At 64.5% G+C, this 27,827-nt stretch overlaps 2 protein-coding genes across 2 annotated transcripts; one reads left to right on the forward strand and one right to left on the reverse strand.

Moving 5' to 3' along the window:
- On the forward strand, window positions 1-19,016 carry ARHGAP44 (Rho GTPase activating protein 44). Its single transcript, XM_077787315.1, has 19 exons — window positions 1-116; window positions 5,687-5,726; window positions 6,016-6,120; window positions 6,238-6,314; window positions 7,596-7,707; window positions 8,031-8,107; window positions 8,864-8,981; window positions 9,501-9,569; window positions 9,640-9,721; window positions 10,170-10,297; window positions 10,493-10,604; window positions 11,035-11,116; window positions 11,431-11,511; window positions 11,594-11,707; window positions 11,930-12,021; window positions 12,288-12,468; window positions 13,358-13,579; window positions 15,741-15,802; window positions 17,646-19,016. The coding sequence occupies exons 1-19, from the start codon at window positions 64-66 to the stop codon at window positions 17,795-17,797; spliced, it is 1,959 nt and encodes a 652-aa protein (XP_077643441.1). The 5' UTR covers window positions 1-63; the 3' UTR covers window positions 17,798-19,016.
- On the reverse strand, window positions 17,818-27,677 carry USP43 (ubiquitin specific peptidase 43). Its single transcript, XM_077787429.1, has 15 exons — window positions 27,147-27,677; window positions 26,090-26,230; window positions 24,337-24,437; window positions 23,049-23,141; window positions 22,769-22,904; window positions 22,567-22,690; window positions 22,148-22,310; window positions 21,933-22,044; window positions 21,678-21,781; window positions 21,294-21,371; window positions 21,092-21,221; window positions 20,626-20,974; window positions 20,077-20,363; window positions 19,588-20,026; window positions 17,818-18,125 (listed from the first exon to the last, which is right to left on the reverse strand). Exons 1-15 carry the CDS (start codon window positions 27,675-27,677, stop codon window positions 17,818-17,820), a joined length of 3,096 nt encoding a protein of 1,031 aa, XP_077643555.1.
- Between the last annotated feature and the right edge of the window lie 150 nt (window positions 27,678-27,827).

The following is a 27,827-nucleotide window of genomic DNA, read 5'->3' on the forward strand; positions in this document are numbered from 1 at the left end:
GGGAGGGGCGGCCCGCGGCCCCCGGCCCCGCTGCCCGCCCGCACCGCCCGCACCGCTGCCACCATGAAGAAGCAATTCAACCGCATGCGCCAGCTCGCCAACCAGACCGTGGGCAGGTAGGGATGGGATGGGATGGGATGGGATGGGATGGGATGGGATGGGATGGGATGGGATGGGATGGGATGGGATGGGATGGGATGGGATGGGATGGGATGGGGATGGGGACGGACTCAGCCCTGCCCGCAGCCCCCATCCCGCACCCTGCCTGCTCCCGCCCCCCGCCGCACCCGCACCTGCTCGTTTCCCGCTCCCTGCACGCTCCCTGCCGGCCCCACCGCCCCGATCCCCTGTGTCCTGCCTGCCCCACTGCCCTGACTCTGCCCCTACCCGTGTCCTGCCGCTGTCTGCACTCTGGCAGCCTCACTGCCCTCATCCCACACTCCCTGTCTGCCCCTCCACCCCTCCTCCATTCCTGCCCCAGTGCCCTGATGCTGCTCCTGTGCCACTGCCACACTGCCTGCCCCACTGCTCCTGCTCCGGGCCTGCTTCCTTGCCCGAGCCCCGCTTGCCCCACTGGCCCTAATCCCACTCCCTGCCTGCCCCACATCCTTGCTGCTCCCTGTGTGCCCTTTGCCCTGCTCCCTGTCTGAGCCCTGACACCCTCTGTCCTCCCCGTGCCTCACTCCCTACCCCTTTCCCTGTTCCCTGCCCCTCTGTGTGCCCCACTCCCTGTTCTCTGCCTGCCCCATTGCCCCCGTGCCCACCCCTCATGTCCTTCTTGCCCATTCCCTGCCGGTTAACCCCTGCCTGTCCGCCCACCTCTGCCCTGCCCCACTCCCTGCCCCTTTTACCCGCTGCTCCCTGGCTGTGCCCTGTCCTGCCGTCCCCTGGGTGCCAGGGCTGCGGGACCCTGCCCAGCCCCGATGCCGTGGGGTGCCCCACTGCTTCCCCCCAGCAGCCCAGGGCGGCCCTGCTGGCCGTGGGGCCGGGGGCACTCTGGGACTCTGGAGCCGGGGCCGTGCCTGTGGGAATGCCCACGGGAATGCCGTGTGCGTGGCCAGGCCTGCGCTTGATGGTGCTTGTTGTGTAATTTCTGGAGATTTTGCAGCGGGAGGGGGGGTGGGGGGAAGGGGATTTATTTCTTTTCCCTCCCCATCGCGGCTCTGGGGCACCGGCACAGCTGGAGCGGCAGCCCCGCATCCCCTCGGCATCGCCAGGGCTCCGGCTGGCACCGCCCGCGTCCCCGTGTGCCCCCGGCACCGGGAGCGCTGCCCCACGGCCCGGAGCGGGCACGGGCCGGGATGGAGCGGCCCCGACGGGGCTGCGGGAGCGCCGGGCAGGTGCGGGAGTGCGGGCAGGGAGTGCGGGGCAGGGAGTGCGGGGCAGGGAGTGCGGGGCAGGGAGTGCGGGGCAGGGAGTGCAGGGCAGGTACGGGATTGCAGGGCAGGGAGTGTGGGGCAGGGAGTGCCGGCCAGGAAGTCCAGGCAGGGATCACGGCTCGGGAGCTCCAGGGTCCGGTGCGGGAATCTGGCACGGGAGTGGAGTGGGAATGTGCAGTGTGAGATGGGGTGTGTGTGGTGCCAGCGTGCTGTGGGATCGTGGCACAGGGAAGGTGGCACTGGGGATGTGGCACTGACGATGTGGCACTGACGATGTGGCACTGAGGTTGTGACACTGACGATGTGGCACTGAGGATGTGTCACAGGGAATGTGCTACAGGGAAGGTGGCACTGAGGATGTGGCACTGGGAACATGGTACAGGGAAGGTGGCACAGGGAATGTGGCACTGAGGTTGTGGCACTGGGAAGGTGGCACTGAGGATGTGGCACAGGGAAGGTGGCACTGGGAGCGTGCTGTGTGTGGTGTGGGAGCACTGGGAGTCCCAGTGCCTGCCGTGGAGAGCAGCAGGGGAGGCTGTTCTGGGCACAGAAGGTGGGATTCTCCTGTGGCATTTGTGCCAGGCCAGGCCCCTCTCTGGCCCCTCCGAGGGGGTTGGACTCTTTCCCACCCTCTGGTAATGAATGGGGGCTGCTCAAGGGGTGTCCCCAGGTCCCCCGCACAGTGTGGCAGACGTGAGCCGGGCACTGCTCCCATCCCTGGCCCCAAAATGGTGCCAGGGCAAGGGCCAGGGCATCCTCCCTCCCACATCCACTGGAGCATCCACTGTGCCCTTCCACAGCCCTGGGAGTGGGGCCGGGGCTCGGATAACCCCAAAAAATCCTCTCAGGAGATGTGCTGGGCAGCTGGGGGGCCCTGCAGGTACCCAGGGCCGGCGGGGGCGTGCGGCCCCTCTTCCCTGGGATGGGGCACCTGGAGCTTCCCCAGGGCTTGGCCAGAGCTTGCAGAGCATCCCTGTGCCCATCCCGGCTGTGGCTCTGTGTCACCCGAGGCAGGACACGCCGGAGGAGGCGCCGGCCGGATGCTGCAGTCGGAGCCGTTTCCCGGGGGAGCTGAGCAGCGATTTCAGGATTTCAATATTTGATGTTTTGCTTCTTGCCTGCTGAAAAGGCAGCGGGAAAAAGCCGCGGCTGCGCCGGGGCCGGGCGGGTGCCGAGTTTGAGCCGCCGGATCTGTCCCCAGGGAGGCCAGGAGGGCTCAGGGGTGGCAGAAGGGGGCACAGCGCGGTCCTGGAGCAGAATCCAGCCCGGATCGCGGAGCCCGGCGCTGCCAGGGCTGTGGGTGGCACCAGGGGCTTCCTCTCCTCTGGTGAACACGGAGGATGCCCAGTGCTTTTCCTGGGGCTGTGGATGAACCCCTCCCCAGGCTCCCTCTGGGCTTCGGGGCTCCAGCACCCGGAATTTTGTGGCCGGCACCGGAGGAGGAGCGGCTGGGCTGGGCGCTGTGCCGTGTCCGTGCGGGATGGGGACAGAGCCACCCAGGAATCGGCACTGCCGGCACGGGGGGTCTGTGCTTCCTCACCAGCACTGGAGCTATTTTTGGGCTAGAGCAAGGAGAAATCAGGGAATCAGTGCTGGTAATTAAATAGTGATTAAATATTTACAGGTAGGCCGCAGCGAGGGGAGCCTGGGGCTGGGGCCAAAGGGGTTTTTGGACAGGGGATGGAGGCGGGGGATTTTCTGGGGCACCATGGACAGGCCTTGCCTCTGGAGATGTTTCATCCCTGCTCCTGCCGTGCCCACACCGGGCGTGATGCTTTCCCATTCAGAGATTAATTGCCATGAAATCCTCCGGGTTTTGCTCGGGGTTTTGCTCGGGGTTTTGTAGGCTCAGGGTCCTGTCGTGGGTGGCTGTGGCACCGAGGGGCACAGCGGCAGGGCACAGCGATGGGTGCTCCAACCAGGCAGAGCGGGCTGGCACAGGAGATGCTCCAGGGAAGCACCGGCTCTGCTGCACCTCCCCAGGTCAAGGCTTTGGAAACTCATGTATTTATGTGGGAATCAACATGATTTGCTGATCGGTGTTGATTTCTGCTGGCAGCAGTGAACTCGTGCAGCAGCACAAGCCCAGCACGCCATGGCTGTGTCCCCCCTCGCTGGCTTCAGCTCTCCATGGTCACTGTCCCTTTTCCCAGCTCCTGCAGGGACAGGTCTGGAGCAGGGCCCGGCTTTGTGCTGGGAAAGTGGCTCGGGTGGAAATCTGGAGCAGGAGGATTTTGTTTGCCAAAAGGAAAGAGGAAAAGCTTTGGGAGCTGGGAGTGCTGGCTGTGGCCCCAGGGGATGCTCCCTCGGGATGTGTGTAACTCCTATGGAGTGAATTTTGGGGAATTAGGGACCAGACAGGGAAATTGGGGGGTGCCTGCCCCCCTCTCTTGGGAGGCACAGGGACCGTCACTCTTCCTTAAGTGGGATTGATTGGAGCAGCCCCTTTGCTTATCCCAATCCATAAAATGCTGCAGCCTGCTTGTTCCCCCTTTTAAAGGCAAATTCCTCCCTGGCAGGCTGCCCAGCAGGGCTGGCACAGGGAGATGCTCTCCAGTGAAACCACGGGGGTTTCTCACCCTGAGGATGTGCTGTAAAACAGACCAAGGCCGGGTTTTTGTTATTCTCTTTGAAATGTTGTTTTCTGCTGCCCAAACACACCTCAGAGCAGAGCACGGGCTGGAATGTGACTGCTGGGAGAGAGGGATGTGCAAATCCCACCCGGCTCCTGCCTGGGAGAGGAGAAAACACAGGAAAAAATCCCTTCTTCTGTTCAAGGGAGGAAGTGATTCCTGGGGAGTGAGCAGCAGGGATGTGCCAGCGGCGCCTCACTCCCTGCCACCTCCCACTCCTTCAGGATGCTAAAAATATCCCGAGCCGGGGACGGGCGTTGTGGCTGTGCCCGTGGATATTTGCTGCTTTTTTCCCTGTTTGTGCTAATTCTGTGTCATTTCCAATCCTGTCTAAATGACAGTGAAGGTGATTCCCAGAGGAGGAGGCGAAGCTGCGAAGCTCTTGCTCCCAGGTGGGCAGTGCTCCTTGGAGAGGATCCAACCTGTTCATTTCAATAACCAATTTTTTAAATTAAAATAAGCAGGGTTTGTTAATTTTTTTTAAAATTTATTTTTAAACCACCTTAAATCAGGTGCTGAGACATCTTCCATGCCCAAAGCAGATTTAATGCAGTTGATTTGGAGTGGCCTTGGCACAGGGTGCCCAGAGCAGCTGTGGCTGCCCCTGGATCCCTGGCAGTGCCCAAGGCCAGGCTGGACAGGGCTGGGAGCAGCCTGGGACAGTGGGAGGTGTCCCTGACATGGCAGGGGTGGCACTGGGTGAGCTTTGAGGTCCCTCACAACCCAAACCATTCAGTGACTCTGTGATTTGCACTTTCTGCAAGGCTTTGGGTGAGATGGATTTGTGCAGGAGCCTCTCCTGCTCGCTGTCTGACCCTTTCTCTGTGTTTGCTCCTCATTTCCACTGCTCCAGCACTCCCCTCCCTGTCTCCAAGCTGAGAATCCAGCTGGGAGGGCAGGGGGGGACCAGGCTCAGGAAATAAAGGAGCTGTTTGCAGGGTGACAGCAGCACGCTCTCGCTGCCCCCTGAGGAACCTTTAGGGACGGATTGGCTGAACGACAGCTCTGCCCCAGCTCAAACTGACAGAGCTCGTTTTTCCAAGGGAAAGGATGCACCGAAGTTGTTAAAAACCCCGGATAAAGAACAAATGGAGCAGATGTGATGTTTAAATGAGCCCGAGCAGCTGTGGTGCGGGGGGCCCGGGCTCTGGCTGCTGCGGGTCCATGGGCTGAGCACGGCGGGTTTGTGTCTCCCGCATCCCGGCGCTGCGAGCTCGGGAAGGCGGCTCTGGAGCGGGGAATCCATCCCCGGTGAGCAGCGGAAAGGCTCTGGCGAGGCCCCGGGCAGCAGCTCCGCCTCACATCCCGTGGCTGCCCGTGAAGGCGGCTCCGGAGGGAGCGGAGCCCAGGGAGCCGCGCCTGAGCGGCCGCAGCGCCTCTCTGCGAGCGCTGCCCGCTTCCTTTGGGAGTCTCGAGCCCCGTTTTCCTGGGAAGAACGGAAAAATAAGGGAGAGTGGGAGGCAGGCCCTGGGTTGGTGTGGCACCTGGCAGTGAGCCGTGGAGGTGCTCCATCAGCTCCTGCTTTAGGAGGTGAGGCACGGCTGATGGAGCAGAGATCCCAAAATCCCCCTGCATCCCAAAGGAAAAGCAAATCCCGGGTCCATGGGGTGCAGGGGGTGCTGCTGCGTGTCCCAAACCCTTCACCAACGGCTGCTCCCCTCTCTTGTCCTGCAGAGCCGAGAAGACCGAGGTGTTGAGCGAAGATCTGCTGCAGGTGAGGCTCCCTCGGAGCCATCCCGGGGTGTCCATGGGTGCCTGGGCACCTCCGGGGGGCTGCACCCATCAGCAGCTCCCTGGCGGTGCCACGGCATCCCAAGGGTCCCTGGTGATGGGATCCCCAGTGATGGGATCCCCGGTGATGGGATCCTGGGGTGCTGGGATCCCTGGTTACGGGATCCTGGGGTGCTGGGGTCCCCGGTGATGGGATCCTGGGGTGCTGGGATCCCTGGTTACGGGATCCTGGGGTGCTGGGGTCCCCGGTGACGGCCCCGTCGCTCCCGCAGGTGGAGAAGCGGCTGGAGCTGGTGAAGCAGGTGTCCCACAGCACCCACAAGAAGCTGACAGCCTGTCTGCAGGGCCAGCAGGGCCTGGACGCCGACAAGCGCTCGGTGAGGGCGGCGGGGACGGAGCTCCGGGATCCAGGGACCCGGGGGATCCGGGATCCAGGGATCTGGGGGATCCAGGGATGCGGGAATCCAGGGGGAACACAGCCCCTCTCTCTGCAGAAGAAGCTGCCCCTGACGACGCTGGCGCAGTGTCTGATGGAGGGATCGGCCGTGCTGGGGGACGATTCCCTGCTGGGGTAAGGGGGGCTGGGGCCGCCCGGGGCCAGACTGCCCTGGGAATGGGCTGGGAATGGGCTGGGAATGTGCTGGGAATGCGCTGGGGGTGCACTGGGAATGCACTGGGAATTCACTGGGAATGCACTGGGAATGCACTGGGAATGCACTGGGGATGCACTGGGAATGCACTGGGAATGCACTGGGGATGTACTGGAAATGCATTGGGGATGCACTGGGAATGCACTGGGAATGCACTGGGGATGTACTGGAAATGCATTGGGGATGCACTGGGAATGCACTGGGAATGCACTGGGAATGCACTGGGAATTCACTGGGGATGTACTGGAAATGCATTGGGGATGCACTGGGAATGCACTGGGGATGCACTGGGAATGCACTGGGAATGCACTGGGAATTCACTGGGGATGTACTGGAAATGCATTGGGGATGCACTGGGAATGCACTGGGAATGCACTGGGAATGCACTGGGGATGTACTGGAAATGCATTGGGGATGCACTGGGAATTCACTGGGAATTCACTGGGAATGCACTGGGGGTGCTGCTGTTCCTTGTCTCGATGCCATATAATGGGATTCACTGGTAATTCATTTTCCTCCTCCGTGTATAGGCTGGGGTCCTGCAATCATGCAATGTAATCTGCATATATAGACATTTATACTGACTTTTATATACATTTTTATATGTTATATATTTATAATTTAATTACTACTATTTATATACCTATATGTGATTTACTCTAATTAATATATTTATATCTGTACATTTTATATATTACCATATTACAATTTATATAGTGACCTGTATTTTATGAATATTTATAATTTTATATGTGATATATTTTATATTTTATATTTTATATTTTTCCATTTATAGTTTATATTTTATATTTATTTATATATAGATATTTAAAGTCCATACAATTTCAGACTGCCCTAATAATCATATATAATATAATGATAATACATAACATAGTATAAATATATAACACAATAATATTGCTGAATATGTCATAATATATATTAATAATATAAATTATATATTATTATACATTCTATTCTAAGATATCTATTCTATATTTTTAATATATATAATATAATATAATATAATATAATATTATTATTACTATATAGCATAATGATACTTTAGCTACTATGATATCATGCTAAGTGCAATACTGGAGGAATGAGCTTTCTTGGCACTCCTGGTGCCTGGGCCGGCCCCGCTCCGGGTGCTCGGGGCACAGGAGGGTCCCGTGCCCGCAGCCGTGCCCGTCCCGCAGGAGGATGCTGCGGCTGTGCGGGGAGGCCGAGGAGCAGCTGGCGCAGGAGCTGATCCACTTCGAGCTGCAGGTGGAGAGGGACGTGATCGAGCCGCTCTTTCTGCTGGCTGAGGTGTGCTGCCCAGAGCCTTTTCCTGCCTTTTCCTGCCTTTCCCTGCCTTTTCCTGCCTTTTCCTGCCTTTTCCTGTCTTTTCATGCACTCTCCCAGAGCCCTTTTCCTGCCCTCTCCCAGCCCCGGGAGTTTCCATCCCCGGGGCTGCTCCTCAGGGTTCTGGAGCTCGTTTCGGGTGGAACCAGGAGGGACCGGCCGGGCCATGCCCTGAGGATGTTTTGTTTTGGAGCTGCATCCTCACCCCCCAGCCCATCCCCCGTGTGTGACCCACCCCGGACACCTCTCCAGGGCTGTCACCCCTCCTGTTCCCCGTGCTGCTGCAGGTGGAAATCCCAAATATCCAAAAGCAGAGGAAGCACCTGGCGAAGCTCGTGCTGGACATGGACTCCTCCAGGACGAGGTAGGAAGTGCCTCCGAGTGCTTCACGAGGAACAAAAGTTCCCAAGCCGCGGGTGGCTCCCAGGGCAGCAGCTCCGGGGCCCTGGCACCGCAGGTCCCGGGACACCGGGACAAGGAGCCCTGGCTGTGGCTCTGGGGGCTCGAGTCGAGCCCTGCGATGAGCCACCATTTCTGCTCCTGTCCTCAGAACCCGGGAGGGTTTCCTGGCCTGCCCTCCGCAGCAAAAGTGTATTTTTTTCTGGCAGAAAGGGTTGTTTTGTGCTTATTTCCCTGTCTCGGTGAGTTGTGATGCAGAGACCTGGGTGCTCCTGCCCCTGCAGTGGCAGCGAGGGGAGCTGGGATGGCATTGTCCCATGGCACTGCTGAGCTGTCCAACCCCCACGCCAGCCTGCCCTGGGACAGGTCTGAGAGGTGCCCACAGTGCCCAGCGTGTGCCCAGGCTCTGCCATCCCCTTCCTCTCTCTTCCCTCCGGGACACGGCTCCTTGTCCTGCTGAAGGAATTCCATCCCTGGATAGGGCTCCTTATCCTGCTGAAGGAATTCCTTCCCGGGATAGGGCTCCTTATCCTGCTGAAGGAATTCCTTCCCTGGATAGGGCTCCTTATCCTGCTGAAGGAATTCCTGCCTCGCTGTGGGCAGTGGGGCTGGCGGGGCTGGGAGTGGGGCTGGATCCAGCTGGGCTGGGATGTCCCCGCGCTGCTCAGCCCTGCCGCCCTGGATGTGGTCACCGCTGGGCCGGTCCCTGTCCCTCCCTCAGGTGGCAGCAGTCGGTGAAGTCCTCGGGCCTGGCCAGCAACCTGCAGCCCTCGGGGGCCAAGGCCGACGCTCTCAGGGAGGAGATGGAGGAGGCAGCCAACAGAGTGGAGATCTGCCGGGTACGGGCTCTGGGGCCCGGGGGGCTGGGGGCTCCCGGCTCGGGGGAAAGCTGCAGCCTCTCCTCTCACCCCTCTGCACCTCCTCCCCTGGCTGGCCCCAGACCCAGCTCAGCACCTCCGGGTGATGCTCCCCAGCCAAGCAGGACGTCCCCAGCTGCTCCGTCCCCATCCTGCACATCCCTCAGGGCTGGAGGGGCTCCATGCCTCGGGAACCCATCCTGGCGGAGCTCAGGCACATCCAGCCCTGGCACTGGCAGAGACATTTCTCCACCTTCTCCGTGCTGGGTTGATTTCAGTCATTTCCAAGCACTAAGAGGGGCTTTCACCCCCTTCCCTGGGATAAGAGAGACTCCAAACTCCCTTCTACTTTGGGGGAACCTGGGCCCTGCTCAGGCTGCAGTGGGGGAGGCTCCTGAGCTCCCCTGACACCCAACCTTAACCCTGTGCCACGGCTGGGACCAGGCTGCTCCCTGCCAGGGCAGCGGGGCAGGGACAGTGACAGATCCTCTGCCCCCGCAGGACCAGCTCTCGGCTGACATGTACAATTTCGTGGCCAAAGAAGTCGACTATGCAAACTATTTTCAAACTGTAAGTGCCACCCCCCGGGCTGTCCCTCCGTCCCTGTCCCGGCAGCGCGGTGACCCTGGTGTCCCCACAGCTGATCGAGGTGCAGGCCGAGTACCACCGCAAGTCCCTGGCGCTCCTGCAGAACTTCCTGCCACAGATCAAAGCCCAGCAGGGTGAGTGCCCACAGCTCTGGCCCTGCCCGTGGCACCAGGGGCTGGGACGGGCTCTGTGACCCTGTGGGACAGCTGAGCACCCTCCCTTTGCTTGTGCTGCCTGCATCCCCTGGGAGGGGATCCCCAGCACCCCATCCCATCCCATCCCATCCCATCCCATCCCATCCCATCCCATCCCATCCCATCCCATCCCATCCCATCCCATCCCATCCCTGCCTTACACCGGGATGGAAGGAGGGAAGAATATTGCAAAAGTTTGCCTGTGGTTATCCCTGTGGGAAATGTTATCCTTTGAAATCCTGTGATGGCTGGAGAAGGCCAGAGCTGCAGGCTCCTGTTCTAACAGCACCCGTACAGAGCATTGTGCTGCCAAAGCTGTGACCTCTGGGGAGGGGCTGCTGGATCTGGCACCACCCTCCCCCTCCCCTGCCCCCTCTGCCCGTCACAGAGGCGTGGATGGAGAAGCCCTCCTTTGGGAAGCCCCTGGAGGAGCACCTGGCTGTCAGCGGGAGGGAGATTGCCTTCCCCGTGGAGGCCTGTGTCACCATGCTGCTGGAGTGTGGCATGCAGGAGGAGGTGGGTCCCTGCCGAGGATGTAGGAGGAGCTGGGTCCCTGCTGGGTTTGGGGGTGCAGGAGGAGCTGGGTCCCTGCTGGAATCAGGGATGCAGGAGGAGCTGGGTTGTCACAGGTGTCCCCAGGGCCAGGGGGAGGATCTGGGGGGCTCCAGGGACGTGCCCAGCCCCCCGTCCTGTCCAACACTCTCTGCCCAGGGGCTCTTCCGAGTGGCTCCCTCGGCCTCCAAGCTGAAGAAGCTCAAGGCTGCCCTGGACTGCTGCGTGGTGGACGTGCAGGAGTACTCAGCTGACCCCCATGCCATCGCAGGTGGGGCTCCTCGGCCCGGGTGGCCCCTCCGGGCACCCTGAGGGGGATCGGTGGCACCAAGTCCTGCTGGAGACCAGGAACCAGTGGTGCGGTCCAGGCTTGGTGCTGGGGCTGGTTTTGTTCAATTAATTCTGTCATTAACGAGTGGCCTGGCTAACGGGGCAGGGTGATCAGTGAGGTGACACAAACTGGGGCAGCGAGTGCCCCAGAGAGGTGCTGCCATGCAGAGGGAAGGTGCCCAGAGGGGCAAGGCGGGCGCTGGGTCGGGGGTCCCACAGGATGCCCCAAGCAGGGACACCGGCGGTGCTCTGGGGTGTGGTGTGGGGAAAGGCTGGGGGGATGTGGGTCCAAGTGCCCAGGAGCAAAACCACTGGTGCCCAGCAGCCGATGCCACCTGCAGTGCCAACCCTGTGTCCCCTGTGTGCCACAGGAGCCCTCAAGTCCTACCTGCGGGAGCTGCCCGAGCCCCTGATGACGTTCGAGCTGTACGAGGAGTGGATCCAGGCCTCCAAGTGAGTCTGGGACATGTCCCCGTGCCTCTGTGGCACGGGCAGGGACAGCCTGGCTCCCCAGGGATACTTTGGGCTTTTTCTGGCACGGTTCACATCATTTGGGATGTTTCCTCTGGGCAATGAGAGCCATGGAGTGCTGAGAGGTCCAGAAGGGATTCCTTCTCCTTGGGACAGCTTTTGGGGCTCAATTTGCTTCCACAATGGTGGTGACAGCCTGGGGGTCTCGCAGGGTCCCCAATGGTGGGGCTGGCGGGGTCCACAGCCCCAGGGCAGGGTGGGGATGGGGGATAACGGCCTCTGCCACCTGCCTGCAGCATCCCGGAGCAGGAGAAGCGGCTGCAGGCTCTTTGGAACGCCTGCGAGAAGCTGCCCAAAGCCAACTACAACAACATCAGGTGAGCCTGGGGCCAGCGGGGCGCGGGACGGGACTGGGAAGCTGTGAGCCCTGCACTGACCCCTCTGGGAGCTGCCTTCCAGGTACGTGATTAAATTCCTGGCCAAGCTGACCGAGTACCAGGACCTGAACAAAATGACCCCGAGCAACGTGGCCATCGTGCTGGGACCCAACCTGCTGTGGCCACAGGCCGAGGGGTGAGTGCGGGGTGAGGGGCAGATCCCCTGGGACCCTGCTGGGAATCCTGCTGGGAATCCTGCTGGGAACTCTGCCAGGAACCCTGCTGGGACCCTGCTGGGACCCTGCTGGGAACCCTGCTGGGACCCTGCTGGGACCCTCTGGGACCCTGCTGGGACCCTGCTGGGACCCTGCTGGGACCCTGCTGTCCTGAGGGGTTGCTGAGCTGCCACCCCTCACAGGAACATGACGGAGATGATGACGACGCTGTCGCTGCAGATCGTGGGCATCATCGAGCCGCTCATCCAGCACGCAGACTGGTTCTTCCCGGGAGGTAGGGCGTGCCCGGGCCCCGGGGACACCTGGGCTCCCTGGCACCTCCCGGGGTGGGGCTCAGAGCCCCCAGGCTTGGTTCTGGCAGCCCCCTCTGCTTGCTGGAGCTCAGGCAGGGCTCTGGCCAGACTTAGAGCGGCACTGAGCTCAACCCAGCAGTGCCAACACTCCCTGAGCCCACCTGCTGTGCCAACACCCCCTGAGCACACCTGTAGTGCCAACACCCCCTGAGCACACCTGCAGTGCCAACACCCTCTGTGCCCGCAGACATCGAGTTCAACGTGACGGGGAACTACGGCAGCCCCCTGCACGTCAACCACAACGCCAACTACAGCTCCGTGCCGTCCCCGGACATGGAGCAGGGCGAGCGCCGGCAGCACGAGCCGGCCCGGCGGCCCCTCAGCGTGGCCACCGACAACATGATGCTGGAGTTCTGCAAGAAGGATGGGTAGGGACACTGCCGGCCTGGGGACAGGGAGGGGCAGTGGCACCATCCCGGGGCACAGGACAGGGTGTTCAGCGTGCCTGGGCTGGGTGGCACTGAGCTGCTGGAGGCTGGGTGCTCCCACAGGGGAGGGACCCCCGGCTTTCCCTGCCAGGCTTTTGGGGGTGCTGGGGTGGGCCCAGGGCTCCACACCTGCCCCCAGCCCACTGCAGATGGGAGTGGGGTGGCCCATGGGTGACACTGGGGCTGTGCCATGCCAGAGACAGGTGTCCCGGTGTCCTCAAGGTCTGCAGCATTTGCTCCAGGGGAAAGCTCCCCATTGCCAGCCTGTGCATGTGCCCCCTCCATGACACCTCACAGGGACCTCGAACAGTGGAGTGGGCTCCAGGAAACTCCCCAGAACTCTGCCCACCCCAAAATGTCCCCATTTACAGAAGGCATCCCACGCTGTCCCACCACTGGCACGGCCTGGTCCCTGCTCAGCCCCTCTGCCCCTCTCTCAAAGCCCCTCGGCCTCGCAGCTCCTTTGCCCAGCAGTGACCTCTGTCCCTGGGCACTCTGCAGCTTCAGGGGGTTTTCACATCAATAATCGTTTGTTTCTGCCCATGCAGCCTTAGGAAAATCCAAAGGTACCGTATCCTCTGCAGGCTGCTGGGAGGCTGCTCGGTGGGTGCTGGAGGGTGCTGGTGCCTGCTGGTTCTTGGGGAAGGGAGACGTGGCCGGTGGGTGACACAAACCCATCCCGCACGGCCCTGCCCTACTGCCCTGTAGTTTCATTCCCAGCAGTTTCCCTGCGGAAGAGGCGTTTTTAGGGACCCCGAAGGAGTGGCGAGGGGGTGCTGGCGGTGCCCTCCGGCCGGGCGGGTGCTGATCCCCGTCTCTGTGTCCCCAGCATGGGCGTCAGGGTGATGGACACCTCGTGGGTGGCTCGCCGAGGCACCTCCGCGGGGCGCAAGGCGACCTCGGCGCCCCCGGCCGCGCAGCCCCCGGCGCCGCCCCCCGAGCCGCCCCCCACGCCGCACTCGCCCATTCCCGAGCAGCCCCCGGAGATTTCGGCAACGCCCTCCCCGCCTCCCGCCAGCTTCGGCTTCCCCCCGGCAGCCGAACGGACGAGGTAAGGCACCGCAGCCCCGGTCCCCAAGCCGGGCATCCTCCCCGCGAGTGAGGCCAGCGGGAAACAAGAGCAGCAGGAGAGGGGCAGGGTCTCGGGGGCACGGGAGAGGATGCTCTGCGTCCCCGGGAGAGGAGCAGAGTCCCGGGGGCACGGGAGAGGATGCTCTGCGTCCCCGGGAGAGGGGCAGGGTCCCGGGGCACGGGAGAGGATGCTCTGCGTCTCCGCAGCCACCACCACCTCCCCATCCTGCCATTCCCATGAGAACCGTGCTGCCTTCAGGAAATCCGAGGGCTCCTTGCCCGGCTGTCACTGGGCTCTAGTGGAGTTTGGGCCGGAGGTGCTGCAGGAAGGTGCAGAGAAAGGCCTCAGGGAGCCCAGCACCCCTGAGACATTTGTCTGCCCAGGCTCTGAGTCCGACTTTACTCTGCCCAGCTCATGTGGGAGAAAGCCCCTAAATCGCACTTTTCTGCCCCAAAAGGGAAGCGGAGCCGGGCTGGGGTGCTCACACCTGGGGAGGGGCGGCCCCGGGAGGGTCGTGCCGTGGGACGAGCCGGGAGGTTCGGCACCACGAGGGCTCCCGCGCCGCTGCCCCGCGCCCACCGAGGCTTCTGCTCCTTTTTGATTTTCCCTTCGCTTTCGCGTTCCTGCGGCCGGTTTTTATGGTGCTTCCGCCCCGGGGACCCCCCGAGCCCCCACCCCGCTGCCCGCCCGGCGCTGACCCCCGCGCTGGCCCCTGCTGGCCGCGTGTCACTGTCCCCTGCTGGCCCCATGGCCCTGTGCACCCCTGAACCGCTGGCTCTGTCCCCCTGAACCCCTGACCCCCTGGCTCTGTCCCCCCTGTCCCCCTGGCTCTGTCCCCCCCGTCCCCCTGACCCCCTGGCTCTGTCCCCCCTGTCCCCGCGTCCCCCTGGCTCTGTCCCCCCTGTCCCCCTGGCTCTGCCCCCCCCGTCCCCCTGGCTCTGTCCCCCCTGTCCCCCTGGCTCTGTCCCCCCCGTCCCCCTGTCCCCCTGGCTCTGTCCCCCTGTCCCCCTGGCTCTGTCCCCCCCGTCCCCCTGTCCCCCTGGCTCTGTCCCCCCCGTCCCCCTGTCCCCCTGGCTCTGTCCCCCTGTCCCCCTGGCTCTGTCTCCCCTGTCCCCCTGGCTCTGTCCCCCTGTCCGCCTGGCTCTGTCCCCCTGGCTCTGTCCCCCTGTCCGCCTGGCTCTGTCCCCCCTGTCCCCCTGTCCCCCTGGCTCTGTCCCCCCTGTCCCCCTGGCTCTGTCCGAGGTCACCGCGGGGCCCGGGGGGCTGGGGCGTCACCGCCGGCCGGGGGGACCCCGGGGTCGGGGGGCCACAAGCGCCGGGGGCTGAGGAACCCCGAGGGGCTGGGCGGGGAACAGCGGGGCGGAGCACCGGGTGCGGGAAGGAGCTCACGGCTCTCCCTCTTCTTCTTCATCTTCTTCATCTTCTTCATCTTCTTCATCTTCTTCATCTTCTTCGTCTTCTTCGTCGTCTTCTTCTTCATCTTCATCTTCTTCTTTTTCTTCTCCTTCTCCCACTGTTTATTTTCAATTTTCTTTTTTGCTGTTATGGGTTATCTTTTACGTGTTCCTTTTATTTGATTTTTGGTTTTATTTTTGTTTTGTTTTGTTTTTAAACACATTTTTCATGTTTTTTGAGTTTTCTTTGCTTTTTTTTATTTAACTTTATTATTTAATTATCTTGTATTTTTGTTTTTAATTCTAATTCTTTGACTGTTTAATTTTTGTTTTTCATTGTTTTAATTATATTTTAAATTTAATTTAATTTAAAATTTAACTTTTTTTAATTCTTTATATGCTTGAAACCTTTCCTTTCCTTTCCTTTCCTTTCCTTTCCTTTCCTTTCCTTTCCTTTCCCTTTCCCTTTCCCTTTCCCTTTCCCTTTCCCTTTCCCTTTCCCTTTCCCTTTCCCTTTCCCTTTCCCTTTCCCTTTCCCTTTTCTATTTTGTGGCTTTTTTCCCCTTTCTTCTTTTTCCTTCCATTTCTTTCCTCCCCTTTTCCTTCCCTTTTCCTCCTTCCCTTTTCCCGTTTTGCGAGGTGTTTTCTTTTCCTTTCCTTCCCCCTTTCCTTCCCCGTCTCCTCTCCCTTTCCCTTGCCTGCCCGCTGGCTCTCCCGTGCCCGTTCCGTGCCCCGTGCCCGCCCAGCACGTTCAAGGCCCCGGAGCCGCCCCCCGCGGCCGAGCGGAGCCCGCACTCGCTGCGCACAGGTAGGAGCGGGCGGGGCGGGGGTCCCGGGGCGGCCGGCGCTGACCCCGCTGCCGCTGTGGCTCTCTGTCCCGCAGGGAGCAGGAAGCTGGCGCCCATCCCGCCCCGGGAGGGGCAGCCGTCCCCGGCCAGCCTGTCCCCGACGCCCCCCAGCACCCCGTCCCCGTACGGGCCCCCCGGAGCCGCCCCCGCGGCCGCGCCGCCCCCGCCGCTGCCGTCCCCCGCCGCCGCCGCCCCCCGCGCCCGGGCCGCCCCCAAGGCGCGGCCGCGCCCCGCGCTGCCCCCCCCGCCGCAGCCGCCCCCGGCCGCCCCCGCGCCCCCGGAGCCGGCCCGCCCGGACGCCGCGGGCCCCGGGGACGGCGCCCTCACAGGTAACCCCGGCGGGGGCGGCTCCCGGGGGGGTGGCGGAGTCCCCCGGGACGGGGACGGTGGCCCCGAGAAGGCGGCAGCGCGCCCTGCAAGGTGCTGATGTCCCCAGGAAGGTGGCACCCTCCCCGCAGAGCTGCAGCTGTCCCCCGAAAGGCAAAACTGTGCCCGGGAAGGCGGTGATGTCCCCGGGAAGGTGACAATGTCCCTGGAAAGGCAGAGCTCTCCCCAGGAGGTTGTTGATGTCCCCAGGAAGGTGACAAGGTCCCTGGAAAGGCAGAACTGTCCCCAGGGAGTTGGTGATGTACCCAGGAAGGTGACAATGTCCCCCGAAAGGTAGAGCTGTCCCCAGGAGGTTGGTGATGTCCCCAGGAAGGTGACAATGTCCCCCGAAAGGTAGAGCTGTCCCCAGGAGGTTGGTGATGTCCCCAGGAAGGTGACAACAGCCCAGGCAAGGTAGAACCGTCCCCAGCGAGGCGGTGCCTGCCCAGGAGGGTGCCAACATCCCCCTGAGGGTGCCCATGTACTCAGGAAGGTGGTGATGCCTCTGGAAAAGTGGAACTGTCCCCAGGACGGTGGTGAGGAGCCCAGGGAGGTGGCAATGCATGGAGAAGCTGTCTGTGTCCCCTGGGAGGTGGCAGTGTCACCAGGAACGCGACATCCCCGCGAGCTGTGCTGCTGGCCCTGCTGCTCTGCCCGCTCTGCCCTGGGCTCTGTTGGTGCCGGGTCCCCCGGGATCCCTGTGCTGCTGTGGGGGGACAGCCAGGGGGAAGCTTTGGGAGTGCAGGTGGCACTGGGGGGCCACGGAGGGCACAGAGGCTGGGGGGTGTCCCAGTGTCCCTTCCACAGGACCTGGCAGGACTCAGGGCTGCCTCCTGCCTTTGGGTAGCACTGGCACCGGTGTGGCTCTGCCAACGCATTGCTGTGGGCCTGGCAGGGCACCCTGGCATGGGTGCAGCCCTGGCATCACACCTGGCATCACCTCTGGCTCAGGTGCAGCTCCCCTGTGCCACGGTGGGACAAGATCCTGAGTCACATCCTGAGCAACATCCCTGAGAAATATCCCTGGGCATCATCCCTGGACAATGTCCCTGAGAAATATCCCTGGGCAATGTCCCTGTGAAATGTCCCTGAGCTGGGCAGGAGTGGCAGAGGTGCTTCTTCTGTCCGAGGGGGTTGCTCTGCTCTCAGGAAGGGACACGGTGACACCGCCTGCCTGTGGCTGTGCTGTCCCTGTCACTTCCCACGTGCAGCCTCACCCTGAGGGTCCCCTGCGAGAGGGGACAGCGGTGTCACCCGCGCTCGGTGGCACAGAGCTTCGAGGGACACGGCCAGTGTGTGGGGACAGCTGGTGTCACCGCCCTGGCTCGGGCGGGGCGCACAGAGCAGAGGGCGGTGCTGACACCCCGGTGGTGGCAGTAGCGCGGTGCCAGCCCCGGCGGTGTCCCCAGCACCGTGCCCTCCCGTGCCCTCCCGCAGGTCTGCTCCGTTTTGAGGTCCCCTCCCTCCACGTGTCCCCGGACGCCGCCCTGTGCCGGGACCCGCCCGAGGCAGCTCAGAGACTCTCGGGGCCGAGCCTGACCCCGCGGCAGGAGGAGGAGGAGGAGGAATCGGAGAGCACAGCCCTATGACAGTGTCCCTGTCCCCAAGCTCATCCGTGCGGCACGCGGGGCCAGCACCGGCCACCGGCACCGAGGGCCACGCGCCACTTTTGGGCGGCAAAGCGCCCGGTTTGGGGGCGGCCGCTGTTCTTTAGTTCATTTTTGTTCGCCTTATCCAGACTTTGCCTTCGAACCGGGTGCCTGCCCCCCGCCCCGCAGCACCCACGACCCTGGGGCGATGCCACCACGTCCTCCGTGTCCCGCGGTGGGTGCCACTGGGTGCTGGCCAGGTGACAAGGAGCTCGCTGGCGCTTTGCAGTGGGATTTCCTTTCTTTGGCTTCTTCCCCCTCCACTTGTCTGGGAGCAGGATGGGACCTGACCAGCAATAACCTGGGGATGCAGGATGTGCCCCCCCACTCTCGGGGTGCTGGCAGGGGAGGTGCACGCCCCTCGGCACCTGCTGTCCCTGGGGCTTGGTGGCTTTGGTCGTGCATGCACAGACAAATTAACCTTTTATCCTTTCCAGAGAGAGAAGATCTGTATATATATATCGGCAGATATATATATATATTCTATATTTGTATAGAGAGAGAGAAATTATAGAGAGATTTGTTTTATCTGGAGCCATTCCTGCCTGGTCGGGGTGAGAGGGAGATGGAAATGGCAGCGCTTCGCCCCCGCCCCGCTCGCACCGTGCCCCCCGCCCCAGGTGGGCACCGGGGGGGCACCAGCACCCCAAAGCAATCAATAAATCCAATAAATCCGTGTGCCACTCGCTGAGAACTGCCCGGCGGCGCTGGCCTTTCCTTCCTGCCCCGGCCTTGGGGGGAGCAATGGGAGGTGGAGAGCGTTTGGCTGATAAAACGGTGGTTTGGTGTTTTATCAGGGACATTATGGGCCAGGTGCCATGGGATGGGGCAGGGTCCGCCTCCCCCAGAAACAGCCGCCCCACACGGCAGGATCCAGCCAGGACTGACCCCTGATCCCGGGCCGGTCCCCACTGCAGGAGCAGAACCACCCCCAAGGGACACAGAGCCCTTTTCCCCTGGGATGGACACTGGGCTTGTTTCACGTGTCTTTAATAGAAACCGCCGGCGGTGGGGGAGAGCCCCGTACAAAACTTGGCTGCAGGAATCGGGGATTGCATAGACCGAGGTGTGGGGAGGTGTGGGGGACCCCCCACCCCCAAATAGTCGCCTTTTAGAAAACAAAAAGCGTCTCTGAATAAAACTCTCCTGGTACAATAAATACTCTGGTGCTGCAGAGCTGGGGACCATGCACCCGCCTGCCCTGTTTGGGATGGCCCCGTGCTGGGAGACTCCCGGGTTCAGAGCCACCACTTTGGGATGAGCCCACTTTGGGATGAGCCCAGTTTGGGATGAGCCCGGGTCTGAAACCCCCGGCTAGGGATGGTCCCGGTTTGGAATGCTTCTGGATCAGGGTCTGGGGTGCCCTGGGTCAGGCAGCAGCCCCCATGCAGGATTCCATTTGGGAGCACCTGGGTCAGGATAGCCTGGCTTGGTTTTCCCTGGGCTCGGAAGTGCCTGGGCTGGGAGCCCCCAGGTCGGGACGCCCTCGGCCGGGATGTGCTGGTTTGGGATCCCTGGCTCAGGCACCCTTGCGGTGGGACACCCGGCGCGGGGCGCTCCCCTTTCCGCTCGGGACCAGCTGCAGAGCTGCCGGGGCGGTGCCCCCAGCGTGGCTCAGAAGCTGGACTCGGGCACGGCCGCGGGGCGCAGGGGCCCGGGGAGCTGCCGGCCGCGCTGCGGGGCGGCCCCGGGGGGAGCCCGGGCCGGGGCCGGCCCCGCCGCGCCCCTGCCCAGCGAGGCGGACCGGCGCAGCCCCGCCTCGGGCCGGGGGGGGAGGCTGGCCGAGCTCCGCGACCGCCCCAGCGCCGAGGGGCCGGGGGGGCAGCGGCCCGGGGGGACACCCGCGTCCCCTCGCGGCCCCTCGGGGCTGCCGGGGCCCGGCGGCGGCCGGCGCGGGGTCCCCTCGGCGCTGGCGGCGCGGCGGAGCCGTCGGGGGCGGCCCGGCTCCCCCTGTCCCGGGGGTGCGGTCCGGACGCTGAGGCTGCGAGCGGGCAGCCCCTGCAGCCCCCGCACCGGGGGCCGCGCCTCGAACCCGCCTGCGGGGAAAGCGCGGTCAGGGCGGGCGGGGGGCGCGGGGGGCGCATCCTGAGCGGATGGAGTGTCCTGAGCCTCACCGTTCTCCGCGGCGCCGGCGTAGCCCGAGGGCTCGGGCTCGGGGTCGGTGCGGGGCTCGGCGGCGGCCAGGCGGAACACCCAGTGCCCTGCGGGGAGCGGCGGGCGTGGGCCGGGCTGGGGCAGGGTGGGACCGGGCCCGCACCCGCGCAGGGGTGGTGCGGCAGCTCTGTGCGCACACGTGTGCAGGGGGCACACGCAGGGCTGAGCGTGACCCCACGGCAGTGCCGGGGCGCGGGGATCGGGGGCTTACCCGTGCCGGAGGCGGCGGCGCGGCGGCGCTGGTAGAAGAGGATGTAGGCGCTGCGGGTGCTCACCTCGGCCTCCCGCACCCCCTCCACCCGGCTGTCGTCGTAGCTGTACCAGCGCCCGTCCAGGGCGTTGCAGCAGAACGCTGGGGGCGAGGGGGCGCGGGGTGAGCGGGGACCGGGGCTCTGTCCCGGGATGCCCCGACCCCCGGGGTGCAGGGGCGAACAGGAGCCCCACGGTGCGGGGACACACTGGGGCAGCGGGATGGTGCTGGAGGACACATCCCGGTGCCCTGCCTGCCCTGGGGCGCCTGCAATGCCATCCTGAATGTCCCCTCACGCTGGCTCCCCTCTGCCCTGCCCCGTGGCACCCCCGTGGCACCCCCCATCCCCCGTGTCCCCGCTCACCGGTGTAGTGGCCGCCCTGCATGCTGCCGTGGTGGTTGCAGACTGCGTACAGGTCGTACAGGTGGTCGCGGGGGCAGCCCGGGGGCAGGCGCAGGGGGGGCTGCCAGGGTGCCCAGCGCCCCAGGAGCTGCGCCCCGGGCTGGCCCCGCTGTGCCACGTGCGGGGCCATGTCCAGCCCCCGCAGCGGGAACCTCACCAGCGTGGTCAGCTTGTGCCGCTGCTCGGCCACCTGCCGGAAGCGCTTCAGGTGGATGATGAGGATGTCGGGCAGCGTCCACAGGCTGAGCTTCACCGTGCCCTGCTGGGGCACCTTGCAGTGCGGGCAGCGCCAGGCATCGTCCGGGGCCAGCTGGGGACACCACATCATGGCCACCTCCCTCTCTGTCACCCCTGCCGCCTCACAGCCAGCTCCAGCGCCCCTGTGCCGGGGTGGGCAGGGCGCGGGCCTGCCCGGGGGTGCCCGTACCTGCTCCTCCTTGGTGTAGAGCTGGAAGCACTCGTCCAGGGTGCAGCTGTGCTGCTGCCCGTGCGCCTGCTGCTGCTGCCACACGCTGTCAGCGTCCTGCACCGCCTCCTCCTGGATGCTCCCGAACAGCCTGGGGGGACGCGTCACCAGCGAGGCTGCCCGAGTGCCGGGCGTCCCCCCAGCCCGGGCGCGGGGCACTCACCGCTCTTTGGTGCCCGTGTCCCACTCCGCCGTCAGCCTCACGTGGGGAGGGCCCCCGGCCCCGCACAGCTGCAGGGCCCTGAGGGGAGGACAGGGAGAAATGTCCCCAGAGCCCCTGGCCCCGTGGGGACACCTCCTTGCCAGCCTGTGGTGGCAGGCAGGGACAGCCACCACCTCCCTCAGTGGGAACGCTGGGCCGGGGACCCAGTGCTGGGGCAGCTGTGACCACCACTGCGGCTACCCAAAGTGTCACCCATGGCTGGCCACCCACGGTGACAACACAGCCGTGCACAGGGATGCTGTGCCCACTCATGGTGATGCCACTGGCCGCCCCCAGGGGTTGAGGGGACGTCCCGGGGACAGTCCTGTCCCTGCAGCCCCTTACCTGTCGATGGCAGGGTGGCAGAGGGGACGGGGATCCTGAGGGGACAGGTAGGTGCAGGGGGCCGAGCCCCCGGCCAGGCGGATCCGGAAAAGGGCCCCCGTGCCCTGTGAGGGGAGAGGCGGCTGTGGGGTCACCGGGGGACAGGGATCCCCTGCCCAGCAGCAGCACCCGGCCAAGCCAGGATTTGGGACACGGGACAAAGACAGGCCCAAAATCTGATGGCTTTCAGGGCACAGGGTCGTTCCCTGGGCTCACCTGTGGCCGGACCTCTCCCCGCAGGACCCCCCTGAGCTGGGCCAGGATGTTCTGCTGCAGCTGCTCCCAGGAGACGCCGCGCTCCTCCCGCAGCACCAGCGGCGGCCCGAACCTGGGCACAGGAGGCTGGGTGTCACAGGGACGGGGGGTGGGTAGGACAGGGTGGCAGGCGGGTGGCAGGCAGGTGGCAGGAGGTGGCACACAGGCGGCAGTACCTGGCGAGCTGCGGGCCCGTGCCCGCCGTGTTGCAGAGCAGCAGCAGGATGCGGCCGCCGGGCGCCCGGTGCAGGCAGTCGGAGGAGCGGGCGGCGCTGGGCAGCAGCCTCGGCCCCTCGGGCCGCGGCGCCGCGGGGGACGTGGGGAGGCTGCGGGGACACCCTGGGGCCGGGAAGCGAGGGGCTCTATTAGCGCTGCGTTAATTAGTGCCACGGCCCCGCCCAGCACCGCTGTTCCCATCACTGCCGGTGGGTGCAGCTGCCTCTGACCAGGACCCACTGCCCCACCAACCCCAACGAGGGGATCCTCCACCTCCCACCAGTCCCAGTGAGGGATCCACTCCTTCCCACCAGTCCCAGTGAGGGATCCACTCTCTTCCACCGATCCCAGCACACCGCGGCCGCTGGCACGGCCGTACCTGCGCGGCGGGCGGGCGGCGGCTGGAAGGCGTAGACGGGCGCGGCCTCGCCGGCCGCCCGCAGCGCCTCGGGGTCGGACAGCGAGCGCAGGAGGCCCCGCGGGGACACCTCGGCCAGGATCACCTGCGGGACCGCCGCGGGCGCTCAGCACCGCGCGGCCGGCCCCGGCCCCGGTGCCCGCCCCGGTGCCCGCCCCGGTACCTGCTCGGCCGGGACGCGGCCGTGCCGCGCCACCATCTCCCGCAGGTCGGCCACGGTGCCCAGCAGCGGCACGGCCAGCCCCACCCGCACGAAGCGCCAGCGCTCGCACTGCAGCACCAGCGTGACGTTCAGAGCCCTGGGGACAGGCGGGACACAGCTCAGCGCGGCGAACACCCGCCGCCACCGCCGCCACCGCCGCCGGGGCTGCCGCCGCCTCCCGCCTTCCTTATCTGCCCCAAAAAATGCAAACTGCCGTCCCGCCGGGCGCGCGTGGCCTCACCTGGTCTGGCGCAGCGGGATGGGCAGGGAGATGCACAGGAAGGGGTCGAAGGTGTTGCTCTGCTTCAGGCAGTGAGGGCACGTCAGGGAGGACCTGGCAAATGGATGGGCAGGGTCAGCGGAGCGGGCACGGCCCCCCGAGAGCCCACCCTGGGGCTGATCCCAGGTACCACACGCCAAATCCGTCATCCCAGGTACCACACCCCAAATCTGTCATCCCACATACCCCATTCCAAATCCGACATCCCAGGTACCACATCCCAAATCCGACATCCCAGGTACCACACCCCAAATCTGTCATCCCAGGTACCACATCCCAAATCCATCATCCCTGGTACCCTGGTACCTACTGCTGATTCTCCTTAATTCTGTTTTTTAAGGATTTTTTTTGCTTTTGCTTCTGTTTGGGTTTTTTTATTTGTTTGTTTGTTTGTTTGTTTGTTTTGGGGGGGGGGGGATTTTTCCCCCGCCTTTTTTCTTAAACGAAAAGGGAAAAAGTAAATGAAAATCCAAAGTAAAGTCCTGGGTCCTCGTTATTTGTCACCTTGAATAGCCACTGAGCTCCCTGGGAAACAGCCACACAAATTAATAAATCCTTCAGCGCACAGACGGCTCCGGCACGTGGAACAGGGATAATTAAAGCGCCTTTTTTCATATATAGGACGAGGGATTAATTGAGAGAGGAGGAAGGGCTTGTGACCCAGATGTGTCCCCTGCTGCCTGCAGTGCCGTGCCTTGGGGACAGGGTGGCCTGAGCATCCCACGAGTCCCGGCCAGAGGAATGTGTGGGGTGTCCCACGGCGGGGCACCTCGTGCTGGGGTGCTGGGACAACCCCGAGTGCTGTGGCAGGAGCACAGAGTGGTCTGGGTTGTCAGGGACCTTCAGAGGGCACCGTGGGCAGGGACACCAACGTGGGCAGGGACATGGCTGTGGTCAGGGACACTGCTGTGGGCAGGGACACCGCCACTGGAGCCGGTCACTGTCCCTGTCCAGCCTGGCCTTGGACATTTTCAACTGCTTGTAGGGCAAGAAGGTCCCATGGCTGGGATGGGTGGATGGATGGATGGATGGATGATGGACGGATGGACGGATGGATGGATGATGGATGGATGGATGATGGATGGATGATGGACGGATGGACGGATGGACGGATGGATGGATGGATGATGGATGGATGATGGATGGATAGAGATCCTTGCAGTTTCATCCCTTCCCTGGGCTCACAGTGCCCACCCAGTGCTCGCAGAAGGGCAAAGCCCCTGTGGGCAGGATCCGTGCCCCCACTGACCTGTACTGGGCCTGGAAGTGGCTCTGCACAAAGCTCTGCCCCTGCGGGTGCTGGCTGCCTGGGGGAGACCTGCTGGCACCGCTGCTCCCATCCTTGCCAGGCTGCAGGGGCAAGAGGCGAGTGGTGAGTGAGGTGACAGGGTGAGGGACGTGTCCCTCAGGGTGTCAGGGACACGTCCTAGTGAACCAAGCCCGGCTTTGGCGTCCCTACGGCACGAGGATGAAGGTGATGCCAAAGAGACTCTGGCACCTGCATGCCTGGCACTGCCCTCCAGGCAGCATCAGTAAAAAAACCTGGGCTGTTTTGGGGTAAGACAGTGACTTTCTGGTATCTCGATGAGTAAGACTGAAAATCACTGAGGATTTTGGCCGAGAGGTGGATTTTCCTGAATGCCATCTGCTGGCACCAGGTCCTGCTGGGCCTGACATGTCCTGACGGTCTGCCTGGCACTGGGGTCCATCTGGTGTGGCTGAGAGGGGACCTGGATGGTATCTGTGCCCTACAGGGCCCCCAGAATTCCCCAGAAATCCAGGAGGTGCCTCCAGCCCTCCTGGCAGCCGAGCCTTGTCCCTGGTGGCAATGCCAAAAGGGACAAAAACTGAGGGATGCCAGGCAAAACCACGGGTGCTGAGGGACACAAAGGGTCCCCTCCAGCGCCTGGGAGGTCCTTGGCCATGGCCGTGCCACCAGCTCCAGGTGGCACAGGCGATGTCACAGCACAGCTCAAGGCACACGTGGGCACCTGATGTTCAACGGGAGCTGCCGGGCTCTCCCAAAAAGCCTGGGGCATCCAAATGGCTCCCGGGAAAGGCGGCAGGGCCGAGGCCAGCTCAGCTCCGTGCAGGGATGGCTGCAGGGCCCTGGGCAGGCGGCGCAGCCTCGCCAGGGATGGGCACCACAGCCGAGCTCTCCCTGTGGGACAGAGCTGTGCTGGAGGCTGGCAGGGTCTGCCCAGGACCCCCACCCAGGGCACAGCCACGGCACCCCCAAACTGGGCACGGGGACGGGGAGCTGCTCCCAGGTCCCTGTGACCAGGATGGGTGTCACCCCGAAGCAGGAACAGCTCAGCGCTGGGCCGGGTGTCACCCCCAGAGTGGGGACATCTCCCTGCTGGGCCGGGAGTCACCCCCAGAGTGGGGACAGCTCCCTGCTGGGCCGGGTGTCACCCCCAGAGTGGGGACAGCTCGCGGCTGAGTTGAGCTCATGGGTCAAACGGCAACAGCTCAAATCCATCTCCTGCAACAGCGGCGCCCGGCGGGAGCAGCAGGCGGGGAGGGAGGTGGCAGGAGGAGGCAGGAGGAGGCAGGAGGAGGCAGGAGGAGGCAGGGAGGACCAGGGCCAGGGCCAGGGCCAGGGCAATGCCTGAGCGCAGATGGATTGAGGAAGACTTAATTACTCATTTTGCCAGCAGCAAAGCCGCCGAGCTGTAATTACAGCGGGCTTAGCTGGAGGCAGGGAAGGACGGGGGCGGGGGGAGCTGCATCTCCTCCTCACCAAGGACCAGGATGCCCCCCAGAGCCGGGATGCTCTGCTGGATGGGCTCCTGCCGACACCCCCGCTCTCCCAGCACTCCAGCCCCTGCCCAGCCCCGCAGCACTCGGCTCCCACCACCCTTTTACCCGCGCACGGAGCGAGCCGCAGCATCCCCATCCCCTGCGGGGCGGGGCCCAGCTCCATCCACCCCCGGCACCACATCCCGGCGCCCCGGTCCCAGACCTGGCCCGAGCGCCTCCCCCCAGCCGGGGGCACCCACCTGCGTGGGGCCGCGGCTCTGCTGGGCGGGGGAGGCGGCGCCCAGGTCTTCGTGCATTCGGTCCAGCAGCCAGAGCAGGAACTCGAGCGCGTCGTGCTGAGCGTTGCCCCGGAACTGCGAGCTGTGCTTGGAGACGATGTTCTGCAAGACACGGGTGTGGCAGGCGCTGATGAACGGGTTCTTGCTCAGCACCCACCCCAAAACCATCCCTGCTCCATCCCTGCAACAGCCTCTGCCTTCGTCCTGCCTCTGCAGGGCCATCAGGGCGGGGGGGACACCGAGCACGCAGCTGAGACAGAGGCTCTGTGGTGTCCCAGCTTCCAGCGGCCAGGAGGGGACACAGGGAAAACCGCAATGAAGTCCAGATGGGCAAGCGCAGACCCTCAGGTCCCACCTGCCCCCAGCACTCGGATGGGATCCGCTCAGCGTAGCCCATCCCAGGGCAGGGCTCGGCTTCCCGGGAGCTCCCCCGGGCGCTTTGTGAAGTTCAGTGGCAGCAGCGGTTTATTGGCAGCACCGAGAAAATGCCACTCGTGTCCCTGAGCGTGGGGAGATCCATGCCAGGCTGAACGTGCTGTGATGCCCCTGACGCGCTGTTCCCTGGCCTGCGCCTGGCAGAGGTGTGGCACACGCTCAGGGACAGAGCCTGAGGCCACCAAATTTGGCTCCTGGGACAACATCCTGCCTTACAGTGATCACATCCAGCACCGGCTCGTCCTCAGGGCTCTGTGGCACGGCCAGGGCTGGGAGCTCACCCACCGCGGGAGCTCGGGGCACAGCGGGAGGTGACATGCCAGAGGGAGGGGACAGCAGCAGGGCTGGGGGTGTCTGGCAGGGCAGGGTCCACGGGGAGGATGAGGCAGGGGAGTAGGTGATGTGAACTGGGAAGGCGTCCGTGGGTTTGAGGGGTTTGGGAGGGGTGTCAGAGGGTTCCTGGGCTGGGAAGGTCTCAGTGGGTTCGGGGGGCCGGAGGGAGCTGTGAGCGGGGCGTGCCGCTGCGAGCCGGGGATGCCGCTGGGGCCGGGGCGAGAGGAGCCGCGCGGGGGCCGCTCGGTACCTTGAACTCCGCGGAGAGCTGCGGGGTGTACTGGCGGGTCCAGAGCGCCCGCACCAGGGCCGCCAGCCGCTGCGTGACCTCGGCGCGGGCGCCGCGGGCGCGGTACCGGCCCAGCGCCAGGCGCTCGGCCAGCGGCGCCGTGTTGCTCAGGCACTGCACCACGGCGTTCATGAAGCAGGTGTTGCCGTGGTTCCGCAGCCCCTGCGCGCCCGGCGGCCGCTCCCCGCCGCCCGCTCCCGCATCGCTCCCCGCGCCGCCCCCCGCCGCCGCCGCCGGGGCCGCCCCGCCGAGCCGCCGCCGCGACCCCCCCCGGAACCCGCCCTCGTCATCCTCGGGGGCGGCGCGGCGGCCCCCGCGGCCCCCGGCCAGGCGCGCCCAGGTGCGGAGCAGCCGCCCGGCCAGGCTGCCCAGCGAGCGCAGCGCCCGCCGCCGCCGCCCGGGCCCGGCCCGCGGCCGCCCCGCCGGGCTCGCCCCGCCGCCCCCCGCCCGCCGCCGCCGCCCGGGGCCGCCGCCCGGCCCCGCCGCGCTCATGGCCGCGGGCGGCCGCCGCCCTGCCCCGGCCCCGCCGGCCCCGGCCCCGCCGCGGCGCGCATGGCCCCGGGCGGGCGCTGGGCGCCGCCGGTGCCGGTGCCGGAGCGGGGCCCGGAGGGGCCGGGCGGGAGGTTTTGTGCGCGGCCGGCT

The sequence above is a fragment of the Lonchura striata genome, chromosome 19 (genome assembly GCF_046129695.1).
Source record: "Lonchura striata isolate bLonStr1 chromosome 19, bLonStr1.mat, whole genome shotgun sequence".
Classification (NCBI taxonomy): Eukaryota; Metazoa; Chordata; class Aves; order Passeriformes; family Estrildidae; genus Lonchura; species Lonchura striata.